This window comes from Pipistrellus kuhlii, unplaced genomic scaffold, assembly GCF_014108245.1.
Source record: "Pipistrellus kuhlii isolate mPipKuh1 unplaced genomic scaffold, mPipKuh1.p scaffold_m20_p_8, whole genome shotgun sequence".
Taxonomy (NCBI): Eukaryota; Metazoa; Chordata; class Mammalia; order Chiroptera; family Vespertilionidae; genus Pipistrellus; species Pipistrellus kuhlii.
Window position 1 is genome coordinate 21,557,715 of NW_023425584.1, and position 23,180 is coordinate 21,580,894.

Genomic DNA, 23,180 nt, shown 5'->3' on the forward strand with positions numbered 1-23,180 from the left:
TAGCACCTGTCACTGAAAGATGAATAAACTTTGCATCCTGGCATCTTGACAGACACCCTGCCAGCTCTGCGGGGTGGAGAGGTTGAAGGCTGGGGACTTTATCTCAGGGCGCGCTGGCAGCCGTCCGAGATTCCGAACTGCATTATGGACTTTGTAGTTCAACGAGTACGTGACATCACTACCAGTGTCACCTCTGAGTGGTCTATCGAGTCAACTTCCGGTATCCCGTTGTTTCCTGGGAATTGTAGTCAACAAGTGCCTGCTGGACTTGGAATTTAAGAGCTTTGGAACTACAATTCCCGGCAGGCTACAAGATGCACCCGGTGGTAGTTAATAGTGAGCTGGTGATTGCCTCAGCAAGCGTGAAGTGTGTGCTTCAGTGTCTTGAGCGGCTTGGGTGTACCGATAGGGAGGTTGGAAGGTTGAAAGGTTGTAACTACTCCTTTGAGGGTGATCGCCGAGGTCGTGGGTTTGCACTGTCGGCTGGGCAGCGCCATGGCGGTGAGTTTTTGTGGGAAGAGAGTCAGCTCGGCTGGGCAATTACAATAGAACCGGCTGATCTGTGTGTTTTGCAAAAACCAGAGGCTCCATGTGGCAGCCGCTGTCCTGCCGGGAAAAATCCTTTATTTTAAAGAAAGGGGAGGACTTGCCCTCAAAGCTTAAGGCGTGGCTGTTGTGAGGATGTGACTTTTCTTGTTAGCTGATGAGCCAGGAACTGATGTCTTTAACTTTACAGACTATTTAATGTCATGTATATTACTCCATCTAACTTTCTAAAACCGATTTGGAGAGAGTATTGTAACATTGATTCCTCCTTTCGACAAAAAATTGAGCGCGTCCCGGTAAACACAAAAATGACTGCATTCATGTTGCTTATGTGTGTGGGCTACATGCTAAAACATATGATGTAATATGTCAGGTGTTGATAAGTGCTAAAGAAAAAACTAGAGCTGGAAGCGGGACTAGGGAGTATGGGGTGGGGTAGGGTTGCAATTTTAGAAAGTTGACCAAGAAAGGTTTTGTTGAGAAGGTGGCGTTGTGGCCAAAAGGAAATAAGGAGCAAGCCAGGCAACTATATGTGTCCAGGAAAAGATTTCCAGGCAGAGGCAACCATGAGAGTAAAAAGCAAGGAGGATTGTATGTCTAAAAGACAGTGATCCAGGGAAGATGATTGGTGATGATGATGATGATGAATGTGTGTTTGTGTGGGGGCTAGGCTTATCAGTGGGTTGATGTAGGTCATAATAAGACCTTGAAGGTTGTTGCTTGAAGAGTGGGTTCCAGAGAGGGTCTGGAGAGAATGTCAAGAGAGGGTCTGGAGATAATGAGAATGGACAATTCTTGAGGAGGTCTATAAAGGAAAGTGGAAATAGATGAAGGTTAAAAGAGGGCTTTGTTTTAAAGACAGGAGAAAGTATTCAGTGCTTCTATGCTCATGAGAATTATCCCGTTGAAAGAAAAATTGATGCATAAGAGAGATAATTGGTACTCCTGAATAGAATAGGGGGCGTGAGATAAAGTGCATCAGTGGGTAGGTTAAATAGGATCACATAAATCTGTAGTACTGTTGTAGAAGACCGAAGCAAACTAAGCGATGCTTAGAGAAATGGAGTTACACAGCTTTATTACACCGGCAGTCTCAGAGGAGTTGCCTTCAGAGTCTGAGCAAACCAATATGTGGCGAGGTTCTGGCAAAAGTGTTTTGGAGAGAAGAAAGTAAGTCACTTCCACCCGGGCCTTAAAACAGCCTGTATAGCTAACTCTTAATAGCTCAATCTAACTTCGAAATCATCTGGAAAGGACACTTAACCATTTAACCAGCAGAGAACACTTAACCGCTTCTGCTGCCACACCCTGCATAAGACTGGGTTTTTGTTGCTGAGCAAGAAAGGGAAGGAACATGTACTGCATAGGCTACCTGCTGTCTCTGCCATAGCTCATGTAAAAATGTTTTTAAAAATTGATTTTAGAGGGAGAGGAAGAGAGATCAACTTGTTTCACTCATTTTGTATGTGCCCTGACTGGGGATCCAACCCACAACCTTGGCATATCTGGATGGGACTCTACCCAACTGAGTGCACTGGCCAGGCCCTGCCACAGCTCATTTCTAAATGGGGGTTTTTGTATATTAGAATGGACGACAGGGTTAGCATATACTGGAATAGGGAGACTGGAGGCAGGCTACTTGTTAAGAGGGTTTTGCAGTAAGAAGGGGCCCAAAGGATCTGAGGTCATGTTGCTAGCTCTCAACCGCAGCCCCCACAGGACTGGGGGACTCCAGTGAGGCTGAGGGGACTGGGTGCCGCCTTCTTGTGGCTAGGGGTGCCGCCATCTTTGTGATGGAGTGATGGTTAATTTGCATATGACCCCTTTATTAGGATTAGTGTATAATTTTCCACATGAACAACTGTAAGCCTACTTTTGCCAACCCCTGTATTTATATATTTTATAAATAGGAACATTTGACAACAGTGTTACGTTATAGAGTCTAATTTTCAAAAAGTATTTCAAAGCCTTTTGAGTAATTCTTTAACCATTCCCTTGAGGTTTGAGGTATACAGGTCATATTAATCCTAATTTTCTATCTAGTTCATTTAAGTTTGAAGATAACCATGGAAAAATTGATCTCTCAGTAAACAGCTCAGTTCTGTGTGAACCCATTTTTTAAAAAAAATATATATATTTATTGATTTTTTACAAAGAGGAAGAGAGAGGGATAGAGAGTTAGAAACATTGATGACAGAGAATCATCGATCAGCTGCCTCTTGCACACCCCCTACTGGGGATGTGCCTGCAACCAAGGTACATGCCCTTGTCTGGAATCGAACCCGGGACCTTTCAGTCCACAGGCCGACGCTCTATCCACTGAGCCAAACTGGTTTCGGCCATTTTTTTTTTTTTTTTTTTTTTAAAGGAAGCCTGTTGAAGTACAGAGTGGGTTATTCTATCTCTTTTGTGTCTAATAGGAAAGAAAAGGGACAGCCAAAGTGGACTTTTTGAAGAAGATTGAGAAAGAAATCCAACAGAAATGGGATACCGAGAAAGTATATGAGGTCAATGCCTCTAATTCAGAGAAGCAGACCAGGTGAGTAATAGTTGGTGAAGTTCTGCACATTGCATTTTGAAACCAGTTGGCTCTATCGTACAGAAACTGCTCTGTGGGAAACAATGAGTTTAATATACAGAGTGTATTTAGAATGTCCGAGATGGCCTGAAGAAGATGACTTCCATTTCCTGCATTTAAAATTAGGATCTTCTTCCTTAAAGGATTTTTTCTACATGAAGAGTATTTCAAAAACTAGCTTTTCATATTCAAACCAAAGGGATGTTTTGAAGTCTAATCTTTGCTGACGAGTAAAAGGAAATCCTTCTATTAGAGAGGTTCATATTGTAGTGATAATTATCTTCACAGATGCAAAATGTAATTTTGAAAGTTTCTGTATTAGAAGATCTTATTTCATAAATACTGGACTGCCTTGATGTTAATCACTGATAATAAGACAAACCCTAGATAATGATGTGCTATTGAGGAAAAACAAAAATAAAATAACTGTCCCCAAATAGTATTACAGTAAATATATATGTCAACTATAAGATGCATCTCAATTTCAGGCCTGGACTTCTTTTTAGGACTTTGTGATTCCAAAGTCTATCCTCCTTTTTATTAAGCTATACTCTATAAGAATTTTTAAAAAAATATATTTTTATGGGTTTCAGAGAGTAAGGGAAAGGGAAAGAGAGAGAGAGAAACATTAATGATGAGAATCATCAATTGGCTGCCTCCTGCATGTCTTTCACTGGGCACTGAGATTGCAACCCAGGCATGTGCCCTAACCAGGAATCAAACTGTAACCTCCTGGTTCATAGGTTGATGCTCAACCACTAAGCCATGCTAGCCGGGCAATTTTTTTTTTTTTTTTTTTTTGAGAAAAAGAGTTTGATATAATATGAAATCTCTGGTGTTATTCTTTACTAGAGGCCCGGGGCACAAAATTTGTGCATGGGGGCGTGTGTCCCTCAGCCCAGCCTGGATCCTCTCCAAATCTGGGACATCCCTCTCACAATCCAGGACTGCTGGCTCCCAACTGCTCGCCGGCCTGCCTTCCTGATTGCCCCTAACCGCTTCTGCCTGCCAGCCTGATCACCCCGAACCACTCCCCTGCTAGCCTGATTGATGCCTAACTGCTTCTGTGCTAGGCCGATTGCCCCTAACTGCCCTCCCTTGCAGGACTGGTCCCTCCCAACTGCCCTCCCCTGCTGGCCATCTTGTGGTGGCCATCTTTGACCACAAATATGGGCCAGCCATGCTGTGTGTTGGAGTGACAGTCAATTTGCATGTTCCTCTTATTAGATAGGATAATTTGAAGTTTCTATTTGGTTCTAGGATTTTGGCCAACTTTAAGGTAATTAAAGTAATCCAAAGTGAACTGACAAAGTGAAAGAAAATTGAATTACAGCTACATGCAGCAATGCTGAAGGAACTTAGACATCACATTGAGTAAAAAAAAGCAAATTGCAGAAGTCTATATAAAATACACCATTTTTACAAAGTTCACTAGGGAAACTAAATGTTATGTTGTTTAAGGGCACAGACTTAGGCACAAACTTCAAAAACATGAAGGAAACTAAATAATACAAAGTTTAAGGGCACAGACTTAGATACACACTTAGGTACAAACTATTTAAAAACAAGGGAGTGAAAAAGTAAATTTCAAGATAATGGTTATTTCCAGTGAGATGTGGGGAGGAACACATAGTAGCTTCCGTGGATTCAAAAGTTGGCTGGTGGTTTATAGGTGTTCATTTTATTGTGCTTCATAACTTATTTATGTCAGATATCACTTGATTAGAAAAAAGAATATAACATAATAAATGTTAGTTTTAAAAGGTGCTTTTTACATGAGTTTACAACACATAATGCAATACTGAGGATGTTTTATTTTATCTGAGGACTTTGAATTGCTTTATATATCTTGTAAAAAACAAACTTAATCAGTAAAACATTAAATTTATTCAGATCCGTAAGTCTTAAAACATTTAATATTTTAGTATTTTTAGCTTTATAAAGCTTTTTAGCTTATGTTAAGTCTACAAGTATATTTATTTCTCTGAAAAATTATTTGAAAGAGGAGAGAAAAAGAGAAACATTGATTCGTTGTTCCACTTAGTTATGCATTCATGGGTTGATTCTTAGATTTGCCCTGACCGGGGATCCAACCTGAAACCTTGGTGCATCGGATAACGCCCTAACCAACTGAGCTACCTGGCCAGGGCAGTATATTTATTTCTTTTCTTTTCTTTTTTTTTTTTTTAATATATTTTTTTATTGATTTTTTACAGAGAGGAGAAGAGAGGGATAGAGAGCTAGAAATGTCGATGAGAGAGAAACATCGACCAGCTGCCTCTTGCACACTCCCTACTGGGGATGTGCCCGCAACCAAGGTACATGCCCTTGACCGGAATCGAACCTGGGACCTTTCAGTCCGCAGACCGACGCTCTACCACTGAGCCAAACCGGTTTTGGCAATATATTTATTTCTTAATAGACACCTACAAATGTTTTATTCTTTCAAAAGTAAGTTTTAATTTCAGGGAGCTTTTAACTTGGGGGTTTGTAAATTTAATTTTAAATAACTAAAGTTTGAACAAATTAATTATAGCAAGCATTCCCTTCACCATACTCCTTCATTGTAAAAGGAATCTAACATTTTCCTGTCTGAATTTCCTTTTTTATGATTTTTTGCAGCAAGGGCAAGTACTTCGTCACCTTCCCATATCCATACATGAATGGGCGCCTTCATTTGGGACACACATTTTCTTTATCCAAATGTGAGGTAAAGCTTCTGCTGTTTAATATAATTTAATTAATAACTACCAATTTGAAGAAAATGATATTTATAGAATTTATTTCCTGGTTAGGGAACTTAGACTTCCTTAATTTTAAGCATATTTTTTATATTTACATAACTTAATTGTTATATTTAATTTTCACATATTATGTGTGCAGTGGTCTAGGTCTGTATGTTCACAAGTAATTTCTAGGTTGGTGAAAAGACCCAAAAGTGGGTTAGAACTTTGTAATGATTATACCGTTTAGCTGGTGTTAAAGGAGGATGTGAAGAGAAAAACTGAACCGATGCTCTTTGTGAAAAGTCACCATTTTCTGTTCACCTCGCATTTAAATTTGTAATTTAAATTTAATTTTCTTCCTATAGTTTGCAGTAGGGTATCAGAGATTGAAAGGAAAAATTTGTCTGTTCCCCTTTGGTTTACACTGTACTGGAATGCCTATTAAGGTAAGACTGCTCTTGGGATTGGTTTCTACCCTTTTTGGCTTAGAGCAAATAGAAATATCTAGTTTAAAAGGGATTAAAAAATATTGCTATATTACAGTGTTTTTTTTTTGAAATTAATTTATTATAGTGAAAATTACATAAAAAAATAGTTCAAGAGGTCCTTAAATAAAGGGCACACATTAAGGTTTGTGATTTCTAAGTAATTTCTGATATTGTTTGTCCTATATACTCATATTTCTGTTTTAAATTATATAATAACTACTACCAAGTAAAATGCACAGTGTTTTGAGTATTCATGACACGTATAGGATGTTGGCATAATGTAATAGACACTTCTATCCTATTTTGATAATTTTTTCAAATTCTTAATTTGTCATAAGTTTTTACTAGAAATAATTCTCAGTAAAGAATAGGCCAGAAAACTAGATTTGAAAGGATTCCCAAACGTACTAGGGTTGGAAAGTTTAATTCAGGCTTTTTAAAATTTTTTATTCTTCAACCTTTATTTTGAAAAACATCAAACCTTCAGAAAAACTGAAAGGATAGTACAGTGAACACCTGTACAGCCTTTACTTATAGTTGCCAAGTTTTTTTGTGTTTTTTTTCTTTAAATATTTTTTATTTCAGAGAAGAAGGGAGAAGGAGGGAGAGATAGAAACATCAATGATGAGAGACACTCATTGATTGGCTGCCTCCTTACATCCCCCTACTGGGGGTTCAAGCCAGCAACCTGGGCATGTGCCCTTGACCAGAATCAAACCCGGGACCTTTGAGTCCACAGGCCAACACTCAGCCCACTGAGCCAAACTGGCTAGGGCTGTAGTTGTAAGTCTTACCATTTTCTTTTCTTTCTAAAAATTTTTATTAAATATATTTTTATTGATTTCAGAGAGGAAAGGAGAGGGACAGAGAGATACAAATATCAGTGATGAGAGAGAATCATTGATCAGTTGCCTCCTGTAACGCCCCCTACTGGGGATTGAGCCCACAACCTGGGTATATGCCCTTGATTGGAATCGAACCAGGAACCCTTCAGTCCTCAGACTGATGCTCTATCCACTGAGCCAAACCAGCCAGGGCGAATTTTTTAATTTTATTTTTATTGTTGCTTTTTGATTAGATTTGGGTTAAATATTTTGACCCGAATACTACATTGATGAGGTATAAACTTTCCACTGTATCATATCAAAAGGCAGTTTGTCCCATTTTATTGACATTAAGTTAATGCCTGTCAGATTTCTTCATCCTAAAGATAACTTCCCCCCCTTTTTTAAATTTAAAATTTTTTTTTAATATATATTTTATTGATTTTTTTTTTTTACAGAGAGGAAGGGAGAGGTAGAGAGCTAGAAACATCTATGAGAGAGAAACATCAACCAGCTGCCTCCTGCACACCCCACACTGGGGATGTGCCTGCAGCCAATGTACATGCCCTTGACCGGAATCGAATCTGGGACCCTTTAGTCCGCAGACCTGACCCTCTATCCACTGAGCCAAACCGGTTTCGGCTCCCCTTTTTTAATTATAAGGTATCTGTGGGTGAGGGGACAAGTAATGCTTTGAGAGCCTTTTAATATCCAGTCCTCAATAACCCATTCTTTTTTCATTTATTAACTAAAATTCTTCCACATAAAAGAGTGAATTCCCTTTTTAAAATTCACAATTCTATGCTTGTAATTTTTTGTAACTTTGACCCTATCTACCTGGTGTCATTGTTTTTGACACTGAACTCCTTATGGTGTAATTGAGGAGAACTGGGGTGGGAAGCCCAGATTTATGTGTTAGTTTTGCAGCTTAGTAGCTTTAGAAGTTTGGATAAATCACTTAATCTCTTTGTCTCTTTTCTAACTTCATACCTGCTGGGATGATAACTAATAGAGTATATATGACAATCATTAAATTGAGAAATGCTATATTAGTCATGTTGTTATTCAAAATAATTACACATTATATCTTATATATCCTTGTACTTCGAATGCCTAACATGCAGTATTATACTACATTAAGTAATCTAGGTGTTAAATAAATGCTTGCTGAGTAAATGAAGTAATACTAATTTATGAATTGGGAAATTTTATATCATTTGGGTTTTCTGTAATTATGTATATATCCATATCTATGTTTATATATTTTATATATATATATATATACACACACTATATATATATATATGTATATATATATTGTATATAGCAAAAAAATGTTAGAGTCAATTTTAGAGGACCATAAAAGAAAACCCTCCAGATTATTTCTATCTTGAGTTCTGAACTTCACTGTCTCTTATGTTGTGTTTGCTTAGGCCTGTGCTGATAAGTTGAAAAGAGAAATAGAGCTCTATGGTTGCCCCCCGGATTTTCCAGATGAAGAAGAGGAAGAGGAAGAAGTCAATGCTAAAACAGAAGATGCAATATTTAAGGATAAAGCTAAAGGAAAAAAGGTTTGGTGGTTGATGATATTATTTTGGTTGAAGTTTTATATTGATGTTTATCTGATTTATATGTTCATTCCAAGTACTAGCCCAGTATGTGTATTTTTAGAAAGTTCATGAAACCCTGGCTCCATTATAGCACATGGGACTCATTCTATTCTCCCTTTTCTTTTGTGTGACCTTTTTCTCCAGCAGTGACGCATTATTTGCAGAAGTGTACCACTAGTTTTAGAATTGCTAACCTATAATCCTGTGAGAAATAATTTTACTAACTAAAGGGCAGTGTTTGTATATAGTTCTTTTTGTCTTTTAGATAATACAGTTTTTCTTTTTTTAAAATTAAAAATAAAAATTTTTTGGTTAGCCGAAACCAGTTTGGCTCAGTGGATAGAGCGTTGGCCTGTGGACTGAAGGGTCCCAGGTTCAATTCGGTCAAGAGCATGTACCTTGGTTGTGGGCACATCCCCAGTAGGGGGTGTGCAGGAGGCAGCTGATTGATGTCTCTCTCTCATTGATGTTTCTAACTCTCTATCCCTCTCTCTTCTCTGTAAAAAAATCAATAAAATATATTAAAAAAAATTTTTTTTGGTTAATCCTCTTTTGAGGATATTTTTTCTATTGATTTTTAGAGAGTGAAAGGGAGAGAAGTAGAGAAGGAGGGAGGGAGGAAGAAAGGGAGAGAGAGAGAGGCGTATTGACATTGATGTGAAAGAGGCACATTATTAGTTGTATACTGCCCTGACTCAGGCTGGGAATTGAACCTGTAACCCAGATAGATGCCCTTGACTGGGAATGGAACCCAAGACCCAAGTACTAGGGCTGATGCTCCAACCATTGAGCAACACTAGCTAGGGCAATACACTGTTTTTCAAAGTTACTTTATAGCTCCTCTTTTTCCCATTCCCCTTTGAGTGGTTATGTCATACATTTATAATGTAACTAGAGGCCCAGTGCATGAAATTCATGCATGGGGTGGGGTGTATGTGTGTGTCCCTCAGTCCATCCTGCACCCTCTCCAAATCTGGGACATCCCTCTCACAATCCAGGACTGTTGGCTTCCAACTGCTAGCCTGCCTGCCTGATTGCCCCTAATCACTTCTTCCTGCCAGCCTGATCACCCCCTAACCACTCCCCTGCCAGCCTTATAAATCCCTAACTGCTCTCCTGCCCGCCTGATTACCCCTAACTGCCCTCCCTTGCTGGCCTGGTTGCCCCTAACTTCCCTCCCCTGCAGGCCTGGTTCTATATACCCAGCTGCTCTCCCCTGCAGGCCTGGTTCCCCACAACTATCCTCCTCTGTAGGCCTGGTCTCCCGCTCCACCCCCCAACTGTCCTCTCCTGCTGACCATCTTGTGGTCATCTTGTGTCCACATGGGGACAGCCATATTTGACCACATAGGGTTGGCCATCTTATGTGTTGGAGTGGTGGTCAATTTGCATATTACTCTTTTATTATATAGGATTAAATATGTTTGTTAAAATCTGCATTCCATCCTGGGTTCCTCCAACATTCTGATTTTTTTTTTTTAATTCACTCTTGGATTTCTGGTCAAGATGGTGGAGTAGGTAAATGCTATGCTTGCGTCCTCCATGACCACATCAAAATTATAACTAAATTATTTATCCACCACCCTTGAGAGCATCCTTTAGACTTGATGAACAGAAGTCCTTTAACTAAGGATATAAAAGAAAAGCCATGTGGAGACTGAATATTAGGAATTAAAATGAACTTTTTACTAATTAAAGGGCATGATAAAATAATTTTAAAGATGGACATTTAAAAAAAAACCTCACTCTTTGTGCTTTATAGTTGTGTTGGTTTTGACAGATGGATGGAGCTCTATTCCTACCACTGTCATACCATTCAGAGTAGTTCCATCTCCTCCCAATTCCTCCTCCTGCCTTTTTTTTTTTTCTTAATATATTTTATTGATTTTTTACAGAGAGGAAGAGAGAGAGAGAGCTAGAAACGTCGATGAGAGAGAAATGTCGACCAGCTGCCTCTTGCACACCCCCCACCGGGGATGTGCCCACAACCAAGGTACATGCCCTTGACTGGAATCGAACCCCGGACCTTTCAGTCCGCAGACCGACGCACTACCACTGAGCCAAACCGGTTTCAGCTCCTCCTGCCTTTTTATAGTTTAACTTCTTTGCCTATTTCCAACCCCTGGCTTTTTGTTGCCTTTTTAATATTGGTAAAGATTGGAAAATGAGTAAACTCTTGTGAGTATGATCTAAGCTATCATAACTAAAAAAGATGCATGTGGTATTGGGAAAGGGAAATAGAGAAAGCTGGTGTTGACATCTTATCTTTATGATGATAGTTCTTTGTAGTTCCACCCATTTGGTAGATTTCCGTAGTGTCAGAGTCCTGGTGAGTATCAAACTAGTACATCTAAATCCTTCAGTATTCCGGCATATCAACAGCATTGTTTTGCAATTAAAAAAAATTACTAGCCGAAACCGGTTTGGCTCAGCGGTAGAGTGTCGGTTTGCGGACTGAAAGGTCCCAGGTTCGATTCCGGTCAAGGGCATGTACTTGGTTGCAGGCGCATCCCCGGTAGGGGGGTGCAGGAGGCAGCTGGTCGATGTTTCTCTCTCATTGACGTTTCTAGCTCTCTATCTCTTTCTCTTCCTCTCTGTAAAAAGTCAATAAAATATATTTAAAAAAAATTACTAAATGATAATTTGATCCTAGAATTTATTAATAAGTTGTTGATTGTTCTTTGATGGAATGTGTTTTTGCTGGTTATTTTCAGAGTAAAGCTGCTGCTAAAGCTGGATCTTCTAAATACCAGTGGAGCATTATGAAATCTCTCGGTCTGGCTGATGAAGAAATAGGCAAATTTTCTGAAGCAGAACATTGGCTTGATTATTTCCCACCACTGGCTGTTCAAGATCTGAAGAGGATGGGTTTGAAGGTATGCCTATCATCTCCGTAGCTGAAGAAAATAAGAAGAACACGTTTATATTTATGTAGTTACATGAGATTTGGACTACCTCATAATTTAGAATGTGTTTCACCTAAATTCCTCTCATGAATCAGTACTCTTATTGTCAATTTAGAACCTACCTAATGGGCCTCTATGCGAGCAATGAAGTACTTTAATACTTGCTATATTGGAATGCATATCAATATGTTAGGATTTAACAGAAAGGAATTCTATTGAAAGAATATGAAGGAGCCGAGACCGGTTTGGCTCAATGGATAGAGCATTGGCTTGGGGACTGAAGGGTCCCGAGTTCGATTCCGGTCAAGGGCATGTACCTTGGTTGCGGGCATATCCCCAGTAGGGGGTGTGCAAGAGGCAGCTGATCGATGACTCTCTCTCATTGATGTTTCTAACTATCTCTCTCCCTTCCTCTCTGTACAAAATCAATAAAAAAAAAAAAAAAGAAAGAAAGAAAGAAAAAAGAATATGAAGGAGCCAAAGTTTAATTTTAATATTTAGGAACCCTACAGGTGTTTCTTTTTAATTTATTACAATTCTTGGATCTTTAATGTATAAACATATGTGTTTAAAAGTACACATATTAAACAAAAATTGATGTAATAATTGTGATATATATTTAATAGGTGGAACTTAAACAATTTTTTAAAAATTTAATATAATTCTTAGTTGGAAAACAGAGTAGAAGAGTAAATAATTGATTCATAGGAATTCTCATTCATAGAGACCGAACTCTCAAAAATTACCTTTTCCTTTCTCCTTCTGTAGATAGACTGGCGTCGTTCCTTCATCACCACTGATGTTAATCCTTACTATGATTCGTTTGTCAGGTGGCAGTTTTTAACATTAAGAGAAAGAAACAAAATTAAATTTGGGAAACGGTGAGTTTGCTGTCCCTCAGTATAAAAAAGCAAAAATCTTGCATTGTAATGCGGTGCCCATAGCCCACTTTTTCTATTACCTTTGCTTCTTTATGTTTTTTTTGGCTCTCTTGTATCCTATGGTTTGTTTTTGTCTTGCCAGTGTCTTAAATTTCTTTGAGCCGCTTAGTATTTATGACAACTCGAACCAGGGACGATGGGAGTCTTAGCTTTTATGATCTCACAAAAGATTCTGCTTTGTATTCCCAGCCAAACAGAAAAATAATAATTGCATTTGTGTTTTAATTTATTCTTTTGTTCTATAAATTGTTTAAGATTCTTCCTTGATTATGTGAGTAAATTAAAAACTATTTGCATTTTATAAGTGCATTTATATGTGATGAAGGCAGAGATCTTTCATTAAATAACTAGATTGACAATAGAACTACCATAAAAGCATAAATAATAGATGTAGACATTTGCTCAGTTAGAAGTTTAGAAGAAATATTGTTGGAGCAACACTAGATATTTAGGCTAAAACTTGTATCTTTTAGCAATATTTGTCACTTGCTTATTTTTTAGGTATACCATTTATTCTCCAAAAGATGGACAGCCTTGTATGGATCATGACAGACAAACTGGAGAGGTATTTATTTGTGATATAGCTATCGCTAATAATTTTTCATATGGTCATAGAGTTTAAGAAATAGATCAGAAACCTAAAAAATAACTATTCCAGTGCTGAGGTCTATAGTTGTGATACTCTGGTGGCTGTGAAGAGGGAATTAGAATGGCATTCTAGGTCCCTGAATCTTGTCTAGGACCTTGCTACTCCAAGAGTGGTCCTGGACCAGCTGCCATGGCTATGATAGAAAAAGAATGTTGAGCCTCACCCCAAAATTGCTAAATTACAAACTCTGGGGGTGGGCCTAGGAATCTGTCTTTTAACAGGCAGTGTGATTCATATGCATGCGAATGTTTTGAGAAGCACTGCCTGGAGAATGCTCTGCTCTGAAATGAGAGCATGGGGAAAGGTAATGAGATACGTGGCTGATTGATGTACACAGATTCCATTTACATTTGCTTTGACTGTGTGCGCCCTTGCTTATATCCAGAGTACTTCTAGTCATTCATGACATCAGTTCACTCTACATGTCTGTAGGATACATTAATAGCATTTTTTGTAATATTTGAGTGAAACAAGGGTAAGTGGTTTAAGCCTTGGCATAGTAAACCAACAATGCCAGGATCCGAACTTAGGAATCCCGATGAGTGTGTCATTGTTTATTACCACTCTTGAACACATTTATAGTCTGGTGCAGCAGTCGCCTACCTTTTGAACCTCACTGACCACCAGTGGTCCGCAGACCACCAGATGGCGACTGCTTTTCAAAATCAGCCTTTAATTATGATGTTACTTGTCTGATGGGAGTGAGAGTTGATCAGGATTTTGAAAGATTTGAGAGACTTTAGAAGGCCCTGTTTATTGACTATATTAAGTCTTATAGTAATAAGATTTAATATAGTCAATGGAAGCAACATCCTAAATTTTTTAATTTTTTAATTTTTAATTTTTAATTTTTTTTAATATCCAAAATTTTAATAGCATATTATAATTTTCAAAGCATTTTTCCATCCATTATCTTATGTGTCCTTCAGTATGAGGCTCAAAGAGATTGTGACTCTTGGGTCAAGCCGTTAGTAAGTGCACACACTAGTTTTTGAATATACATCACCTGACCCCTGGTCCAGTGTATGTCTGTGATGACTGCTCTGTGGCATTGCTGTCTTATAATTCTTATTTTGGCAAAAATTGTTTTAATTGTTTACTCTTAAGCCACTTTTAAAAAAATTTTTTTTTTCTGTCCTTCCCTCTCAAGGGAGCTCTCAGCAAAACATCCTCACTTAGTTGAGTCTGGGTCTTCTTTAGCAGTTCTGTGTGGCATAGAAGGTCCCCCAGCTCACTTCTTACACATCAGACTTCCATGTGGATATGGTCAGTCACACCACTGGCAGTCTCTTCATTGGAAGTAAGGATTGTCTATTTTAAAAAAAAATTATTGATTGGTTTTTGTGAGAGGAAGGGAGAGAGAGAGATTGAATTGTTTTCCTACTTATTTATGCATTCTTTGGTTGATTCTTTTTTTTTTTTCTTAAAGATTTTTGTAATTGACTTAGAGAGAAAGAAAGGGAGGGGGAGAGAGAGAGAGAGAAACATCATTTGGCTGCCTCCTGCATTCCCCCTCCAGGCATCAACTGGCAACCTTTCAGTGAACCTGGTAACACCCACATTGTTTGATTCTTTTATTGTGCCCTGACCAGGGATTGAACCCGCAACTTTGGCATATTGGGATGGCACCCTGACCAGCTGAGCTACCTGGCCAGGGCTGAAAAGAATTAGTTTAACAATGTAAGAACTGATCTTAGAAATTTAAGGCAGATCTCTCACATAGATTAGTATGTGTAATTCAAGTCTTTTTTCCCCCTCCGTTTTTGTTTTATTTGTTTAGGGTGTTGGACCTCAGGAATATACTTTAATCAAGTTGAAAGTGCTTGAACCATACCCATCCAAATTAAGGTAGGTTTGCTAAAGAGTTATTGTTTCAGCTTTTTTTTTTTTTTTTAAAATATTTTATTGATTTTTTTACAGAGAGGAAGGAAGAGAGATAGAGAGTAAGAAACATTGATCAGTTGCCTCCTGCACACCCCCCACTGGGGATGTGCCTGCAACCAAGGTACATGCCCTTGACCAGAATCGAACCTGGGAACTTTCAGTCCACAGGCGGATGCTCTATCCACTGAGCCAAACTAGTTTTGGCTATTTCAGCTTTTTGAATATCAGATACTTGTGATAAAATCCACAACTATTTTTTTCTTCTTTAATGCGTCTTTTTTTTTTCTTTTTTTTTCCTTAGTGGCCTGAAAGGGAAAAATATCTTTTTGGTAGCTGCTACTCTCAGACCTGAGACCATGTTTGGACAGACAAACTGTTGGGTTCGCCCTGATATGAAGTATATTGGGTTTGAGACGGCGAATGGTGATATATTCATTTGCACCCAAAGAGCTGCCAGGAATATGTCATTCCAGGGCTTTACCAAAGACACTGGCGTGGTGCCTGTTGTTAAGGAATTAATGGGAGAGGTAAGTTGGGTAGCAGACTGTTTATTTCAGTGCATGAATTTAGAGGAAAAATGTCAACGGTGAAGCTCGAGAAAAAAGTATTTAAAAAAACTTTTTAATTGAAGCATAGATATCATCAAATATGTAAATCATGTGTATTTTTTAATAAATATATGTATATATATATATATTTTTAAAATATATTTTATTGATTTTGTACAGAGAGGAAGGGAGAGAGATAGAAAGTTAGAAACATTGATGAGAGAGAGTCATCGATCAGCTGCCTCTTGCACACCCCCTACTGGAGATATGCCCGCAACCAAGGTACATGCCCTTGACCGGAATCGAACCCGGGACCCTTCAGTCCCCAAGCCGACGCTCTATCCATTGAGCCAAACCGGTCTCGGCAAATCGTGTGTATTTTTTTGGTGCATTTTCATACACTCCTGTAAGGATTGCCCAAATTGAAATATAAAACATTCTAGTTTTCCAGAAAGTTCTCTGGTGTCCATTTCAGAGTCAGTGCTCACCCCTCTCCTGCAAAGATATTCCTGCTTGGCTGTACCACAGGATAGTTAACCATTCTCTGTAATGGATATTTGAATTGTTTCCTGTATTTTTCTGTGCCAAGCAGTGCTTATATCTCATTAGTATCTGATGTTGGAGTTCTGTCTGAGCAGTTTTTGGGAATAGTATTAACCACACAAATTTTTAACTCTAATGCAACTTCTTTCCATGTTAATTTGAGCAGATTCTGGAGTGAGGAAAATGGGTGGTATACATTAAAAAATAGCTTTCAACCTTCATCACTGTAAATTCTGTAAAATCAGCTTATCTCTGTGAATAAAGTGGGATGGGTGGGAACTGTGTGGAATTGAAAAGTTCATTCCTTAGCTAAACAAGCAGCTACAAGCCATTTATTGTGTATGAGACTATGGGTCCAATCTTGTTGAATTTTCTGATTTAAAAAAAAAAGAAAAACTAAATATATCTTTTAAATTCAAATTGTCTTCTCATTATTTAAAATGGATATACAATATTCTAGCTTTGTGAGGTCTTATATTTAATTAAATAATTCTTCTATGATTTAAAGTTTTATTTGTTCCCAGGTTAATACAACATTGGGCAGACTTCCCAGAGAAAAACAATTTTTTTTTTTAAACTATAAGATAAATTCATAGGATTGGATCACTGGGTCTAAGTTGTGTGAACATTTTTGTGGCTCCTGCTATGGATTCCTATGTTGCTTTCCTCAAGGAGTGCAATGTCAAAAACACTGTGTCAATGTACTAATTTCCTTACAACTTTAATCAGCACTTATAGTTATTTTTGGTCTAGTTGGTAAAAAAGAATGTTTTGTTTTATTTCATATATTTTTGATTACTAGCTTCTTGGGCTTAACATAGTAGCATTGTTTTTAATTTTTTTGGTTAAATTTCTCCACCTTTTATGCTCATCTTTTTCTTACACAGGAAATTCTTGGTGCATCACTTTCTGCACCTTTGACATCTTACAAGGTGATCTATGTTCTTCCGATGCTCACCATAAAGGAGGATAAAGGTAAAGAGTTTATTTCTGTATAGAAATACTCTGGTAAGCAAAGCACAGAAATACTATGGTAATCAAAGCACAGAAATACTATGGTAATCATATCTGGCTGTATTAATCAGTTCTGTGCTTTGTTTTGTAAGGCACTGGTGTGGTCACGAGTGTTCCTTCAGACTCCCCTGATGATTTTGCTGCCTTCAGAGACTTGAAAAAAAAGCAGGTGAGTGTCCGAGTTTCCCATTCTTTTTTTTTTAAAAATATATATTTTATTGATTTTGCACAGAGAGGAAGGGAGAGAGAGAGAGAGTTAGAAACATCGATGAGAGAGAGTCATCGATTTGCTGCCTCTTGCACACTCCCTACTGGGGATATGCCCGCAACCAAGGTACATGCCCTTGACCGGAATCGAACCCGGGACCTTTCAGTCCCCAAGCCGACGCTCTATCCATTGAGCCAAACCGGTCTCGGCCGAGTTTCCCATTCTTGTTTTCCCTTCTTCATCTAATTGGTTAGGTACCGCTGAACTACTCCATGAGATTAGGCTAAAAAGCTATTGCATGTCACTTTGAACTACAATCTCTAACCTATAATATTTCCTAAATTTCCTGATGTTTATATATTTTCTTGTGGTTTGAGTATTGAATATAATGTATCATAGTATATTTTTTTAAAGACTTTACTTTTTTAGAGCAGTTTTAGGTTTATAATATAATAAAAGTGAGAGGAAGGTACAGTGATTTTTTCCTTATTATTCCCCCCGCTCCCCTGCCAGCACATGCTTAGCTTTCCTATTTTCAACATCACTCACCAGAAAGGTGCTTTTTTTTTACTGAGATGAACCACATCATAGTCACTCAAAGACTACAGTGTACCTTAGGGTTTAATCTTGGTGTTATACATTCTGTGGGTTTGGACAAATGTATACAGTAATTAAAAAATATCCATCATTATAATATCATACCAAACATTTTCACTCCTTAAAAGTTCTCTGTACTTTTCCTATTCATCTCTCTTCCTCCTAGAGCCAACCTGCCTAGTTTGAATCTCAGTTCTGTCACTTGCTGGCTAACTGGCAGATCTTGGGCAAATTACTTAATATCTTAGTGCCTCAATTTTCTTATCTGTAAAATGGGGAAAATAATGCCTACTTCTTTAGATTATTTTGAGTTTTAAATAAGTTAATTTGTAAGTACTATATGATATAAGTGCTGGCTTTTATTACCATCTAAAATGTTTAAGTCGCTTAAAAGTCATTAACGTATGCACAGTTAAGGAAAAAGAGGTTCGTTCAGATCACCTGGCATTTAGTAGTCATGAGCAAGTAAGTTAATAAACTGAGTAAAAATGCTTTTTAAAAATTTGAACTTATTTTAAAGAGCAAAAGAAGGGAACATGTATTATATGTGCAATAAACCTTTGGACTGGGTAGGGGGCGCTGCAGGGAGGGGGAGGGAGGACATCTGTAATCAACAATAAAAAAAAGGAGTGGTGAGAGGGAACATCCTTGCATTTACTTAATATTAGTGGGAAAGTTTTGAGTTTCTCATCATGTTGGTAGCTGTAGGTTTTTCCGTTATTAAAAATTTTTAAGATATATTTTTATTGATTTCAGAGGAAGGAAGAAGGAGAGAGAGATAGAAAATCAATGATGAGAGAGAATCATTGATTGGCTGCCTCCTGCATGCTCTACATTGGCAATTGAGCCTGCATCCCAGGCATGTGCCCTGACCAGGAATTGAACTGTGACCTCTTGGTCATAGGTCAATGCTCAACTTCGCCAGTTGGACAGTTGGACAGTTGTAGGTTTTTATCGTCTTTCTGAAGCTGACCAAGCACTCTTTATTCTAGTTTACTGAGAGTTTATATCATGAATGGGTGCTGGATTTTGGTCAAATGCTTATTTTCCATTTGTTGATATGATCATATGAAATTTTTCTTTTTAATTGGTTGATGTGGATTTCATTAAACTTTTTCTTTTTCTAAATATTTTATTGATATTTTACAGAGAAGAAGGGAGAGAGATAGAGAGCTAGAAACGGCGATGAGAGAGAAACATCGACCATCTGCCTCTTGCACACCCCCCATCGGGGATGTGCCCGCAACCAAGGCGCATGCCCTTGACCGGAACCAAACCTGGGACCTTTCAGTCTGAAGACCGATGCTCTACCACTGAGCCAAACCGGTTTTGGCGGATTTCATTAAACTTTTGAAAACTTTCCTGATAGTCACATTTTCATTGCAACCTAGAATATGAACCTCATTTTAAGTGGTGTGTGTGTGTGTGCGTGTGTCAGTTTTTACTTTTGGCTGTACGGTTTCATAATTTAAGCCATTCATTGTAACTTAAACTGTTGAGTTTTTAAAAGTCATAGATCCTTTCTTGAGATATGTGGTAAAGATAAAAAAAAAAAATTGCTCTTATGGAAAGGAGAAGAAATACTAGCTCAAAAAATGTTTAGAGGTTTCTTTTCTCAATTATTATACTAATAAAATATTGATCATTAATGTAAACTTTAAAATTTTTTTGTAGGCTTTACGAGCAAAGTATGGAATTAGAGATGACATGGTCTTGCCATTTGAGCCAGTGAGTACATAGATTATTCTGTATATTCATATCCATATCTTTATCAGAGAAAAAAAAGAGCTGACAACTTTTTTTTGTAACAAAATTAATTAATGGAGTATGGAAATAAGGGGTTTACTTGAGAGTTTATTTTAACTTGATGTCTGCTGTGGCAGGTAAGAGTGAGAGAAAAACTAACAATAACTATTAGCACCTAGCAAACAAATGGCTTTTTAGCATCACCGATTTTATAGTAGCTTATTTTGCTAGTTTGGGCAATTTCTAGGCTTCTGAGGACAACATTTTGCCATATTACTCATAAATGTTTATGTTTTTACATTAGTGCCTATAGAAGAAAAAGCATTTAAATTACTAGCAAGTAATTTTCATGACAAATCCCGAAGATTTATTAGAAAACTAGAGGCCCGGTGCACAAAATTTGTGCACGGCAGGGGGGGAGAGGGTGTGGCAGGGATGTTCCTCATCCCAGCCTGCACTCTCTCCAATCTGGGACCTCTCGAGGGATGTCTGACTGCCCATTTAGACCCAATCCCGGTGTAGCCTTGAATGGAGACTTGGGCTTGCTAGGGTGTGTGGAAAGCTTGGCTTCCTCCATTGCCAGGGAAATCCAAGCCTCCCTCCTGCTCTCTGTGGCTGCAGCCATCTTGGTTGGGATTAATTTGCATACTCACTCTGATGGGCTGGTGGGCGTGGCTTGTGGGTGTAGCAGAGTGATGGTTAATTTTCTTATAATTTTTTTTCTTTTAAAGATAGAATAAAAACAAGACCCTCCAAAAATTCACAGTTTTGCTAGTTGCAATGTTAATTATTTAGTTAATTGGATGGCAGTGGAGGGATGAGAGCTGGGGACGGTGTACATGAAAGGGAGGGACAATGTGGGGTTGCTGCACGTCTCGATCTTGGTTAGTCACTGTGATTACTGACAGTGGAGGCAAAAAGCCTGTGGCCCAATAGGACTGTTTTGTGTGCATTCAGGATGAGTAGGTTCCTGACATTGTTGTTTTTGCAGGTGCCAGTCATTGAAATCCCAGGTTTTGGAAATCTTTCTGCTGTAACCATTTGTGATGAGTTGAAAGTTCAGAGCCAGAATGACCGAGAAAAGCTTGCAGAAGCAAAGGAGAAATTATATCTAAAAGGGTTTTATGATGGTGTAAGTAATAATTTTTTATTGTTTTATTTGATTTACTGCATGCTCTGTGATTTTCTTCTTAATCATTTAAAAAATATGTATAAAAATTCAATATAGTTTCAGCCATATACTGACCTATGACAGGTTAATATGAGATTAATAAGAGATTCTTCTATTTCAACCCTTTTTTAATCTTTTGTGAGGGAGTAATAATTTTATAGAAATTACGTTTTTGTATCCTGTAAAAATCTCTTGATGAATGAATTTCTTGAGAAGATATTAAAGTTTGTTCATATTATTATGCACTAAACTCCAAAGGTTTATTACATGGATAATACATGTTCCCTTCTTTGACTCTTTAAATTAAGAAATATATATATATATATATATATATATATATATATATAAAGCAATTTTATTCAGTTCATTAGCTTACTTGTTAATGACTACTGAATGCCAGGGGAGCACAGCAGAATGAACGAACCTCTTTTTCCTTAACTGTGCAAATGCTAATGTGACTTACTGCATCTCCATGGAAAGAAGACTAGATTAGAGAAAGTGAATGTTCAGCTAAGCTGTTAGTTGCTTGAGCTTAAAATGAAGATTTAAAGTTTTTTTTTTCCAATTACAGTTACATGCAATATATTAGTTTCAGGTGTATAATATGGTGGAGTAGTTAGACAGTTATATGTTATAAAGTGACCACCCTGATAAGTCTGGTACTCAATGTGGCACCATACATAGCTAAAGTGAAAATATTTAAGGACATAAATGAGAATTTGTTTTACCTTTACTGTCACTTTTCTAGATAACCAAGAATTGGTTATATGTCTTTTAAGCAACTTACACATTTTGGATGGTGATAAAAGCCAGCACTTACAAATTAACTTATTTAAAACTCAAAATAAACTAAAGAAGTAGGCATTATTTTCCCCATTTTACAGATAAGAACATTAAGGCACTAAGACATTAAATAATTTGCCCAAGATCTGCCAGTTAGCCAGCAAGTGACAGAACTGAGATTCAAACTAGGCAGCTTGGCTTTAGGACTGTGCTTTTAACCATTGCATCGTGAAGATGAAGAAGTATCATTTCATAATGATGAATTAAATAGATATGAAGCATTTTGGTAATGTTAGAGGATTGGAAGGTCAAAAAAGAACTTGTGTCTTTCACTCAGAAACTGAGAGAGACTCAGGAGTCAGGGAGAGGGAAGTCAGTTTCAGCTGGAAAGGGGATGGTGGCTTAGAGCTGTGACAGCAATGGCAAACTAATACTTCACCCTAGAATTAAATTTCCCCACTAAGTAAAAAGCAGTAGGCTTCCTCTTAGCTCAGTTTATCACATGGCTAAGCAAAGGAGAAAGCTGGTTGGCAACAGGTGGATTTGGAAGGAGAAGCCTAAGTGGTGCTGAGCTGACTCTGCTCAGTTCCCTCTGGCAAAGCCTTGAGGAATGAGGTGAGTTAGTGCAGTGGAGTTCTCTCCACACAGCAGCCTGAGAAGTGGAGAGGAAGTGAGGGGTTCTTCCTAACCAGGCTCAGGACAGCTATCCTAGTTATACTAAAAGAAAACAAATGTGTTATACATACTAGTTGTCCAAAGTAGGCCAAAGTAAAAAGTTATGGTTATAAATGTGGTAAGTTTCACCCTAAAAATACCTTGGTTTGGTGGGTGGAAGTAAACTTAGTTAAGAAAAAGTTTGGTCGGGGGAAGGAACTCAGAGCAAATTTTAATTATTTTCTATGTGTTTCTTTCTTCACTCTCATCCTTTTAGGTCATGCTGGTGGATGGATTTAAAGGACAGAAGGTCCAAGACGTAAAGAAGGCTATTCAGAAAAAGATGATTGACATTGTATGTGAAAGGCTATCCTCTCAGGGCTGTTTTAGGAGAAATATTTTAGTTAAAAGACAGACTTTGCAGGGTTAATTAGCAGGGAGTCTGAAGTAGAACCTTAAGCTTTATTAAAGATAGCGTATTGTTTTGTGGCAGAATATAGGAGACCTACTTCGCAGTTCATTTAAGTTGAACTTCCCACCTGTAATGTTAGTGAGTAGTGTTCTGAAGTTGGTTTCGTGCAAAGCACATGCAGAGAACTTTAATAGGCCATCTGAGATACTAGCTGTTATAATTCTTTCTGTAGGGCTTTATTTGTCACTTTCCTCCTTCCCCACATTTTTATTTTTGTTGTAACTTATATTTGGAAAAAATAAAATTCATGGCCAGTTTTCTAGTGGGAATTTTTTATGATACTATAAGTCTT

The 23,180-nt window shown here is 37.8% G+C and overlaps 1 protein-coding gene across 1 annotated transcript in view; it reads left to right on the forward strand.

Annotated features, from left to right (window-relative positions):
- Positions 1-329: 329 nt before the first annotated feature.
- LARS1 (leucyl-tRNA synthetase 1) overlaps positions 330-23,180 on the forward strand; it is a 46,034-nt gene continuing 23,183 nt past the window's right edge. Inside the window, exons 1-15 of the mRNA XM_036425313.2 lie at positions 330-501; positions 2,967-3,085; positions 5,747-5,834; positions 6,216-6,296; positions 8,596-8,733; positions 11,487-11,648; positions 12,447-12,559; positions 13,121-13,184; positions 15,049-15,116; positions 15,454-15,679; positions 17,131-17,218; positions 17,350-17,426; positions 19,737-19,790; positions 20,800-20,940; positions 22,694-22,771. Of these exons, the coding sequence (XP_036281206.1) occupies positions 496-501; positions 2,967-3,085; positions 5,747-5,834; positions 6,216-6,296; positions 8,596-8,733; positions 11,487-11,648; positions 12,447-12,559; positions 13,121-13,184; positions 15,049-15,116; positions 15,454-15,679; positions 17,131-17,218; positions 17,350-17,426; positions 19,737-19,790; positions 20,800-20,940; positions 22,694-22,771 (1,503 nt within the window). The 5' untranslated portion in view covers positions 330-495. The remainder of the gene's footprint in view (positions 502-2,966; positions 3,086-5,746; positions 5,835-6,215; positions 6,297-8,595; positions 8,734-11,486; positions 11,649-12,446; positions 12,560-13,120; positions 13,185-15,048; positions 15,117-15,453; positions 15,680-17,130; positions 17,219-17,349; positions 17,427-19,736; positions 19,791-20,799; positions 20,941-22,693; positions 22,772-23,180) is intronic.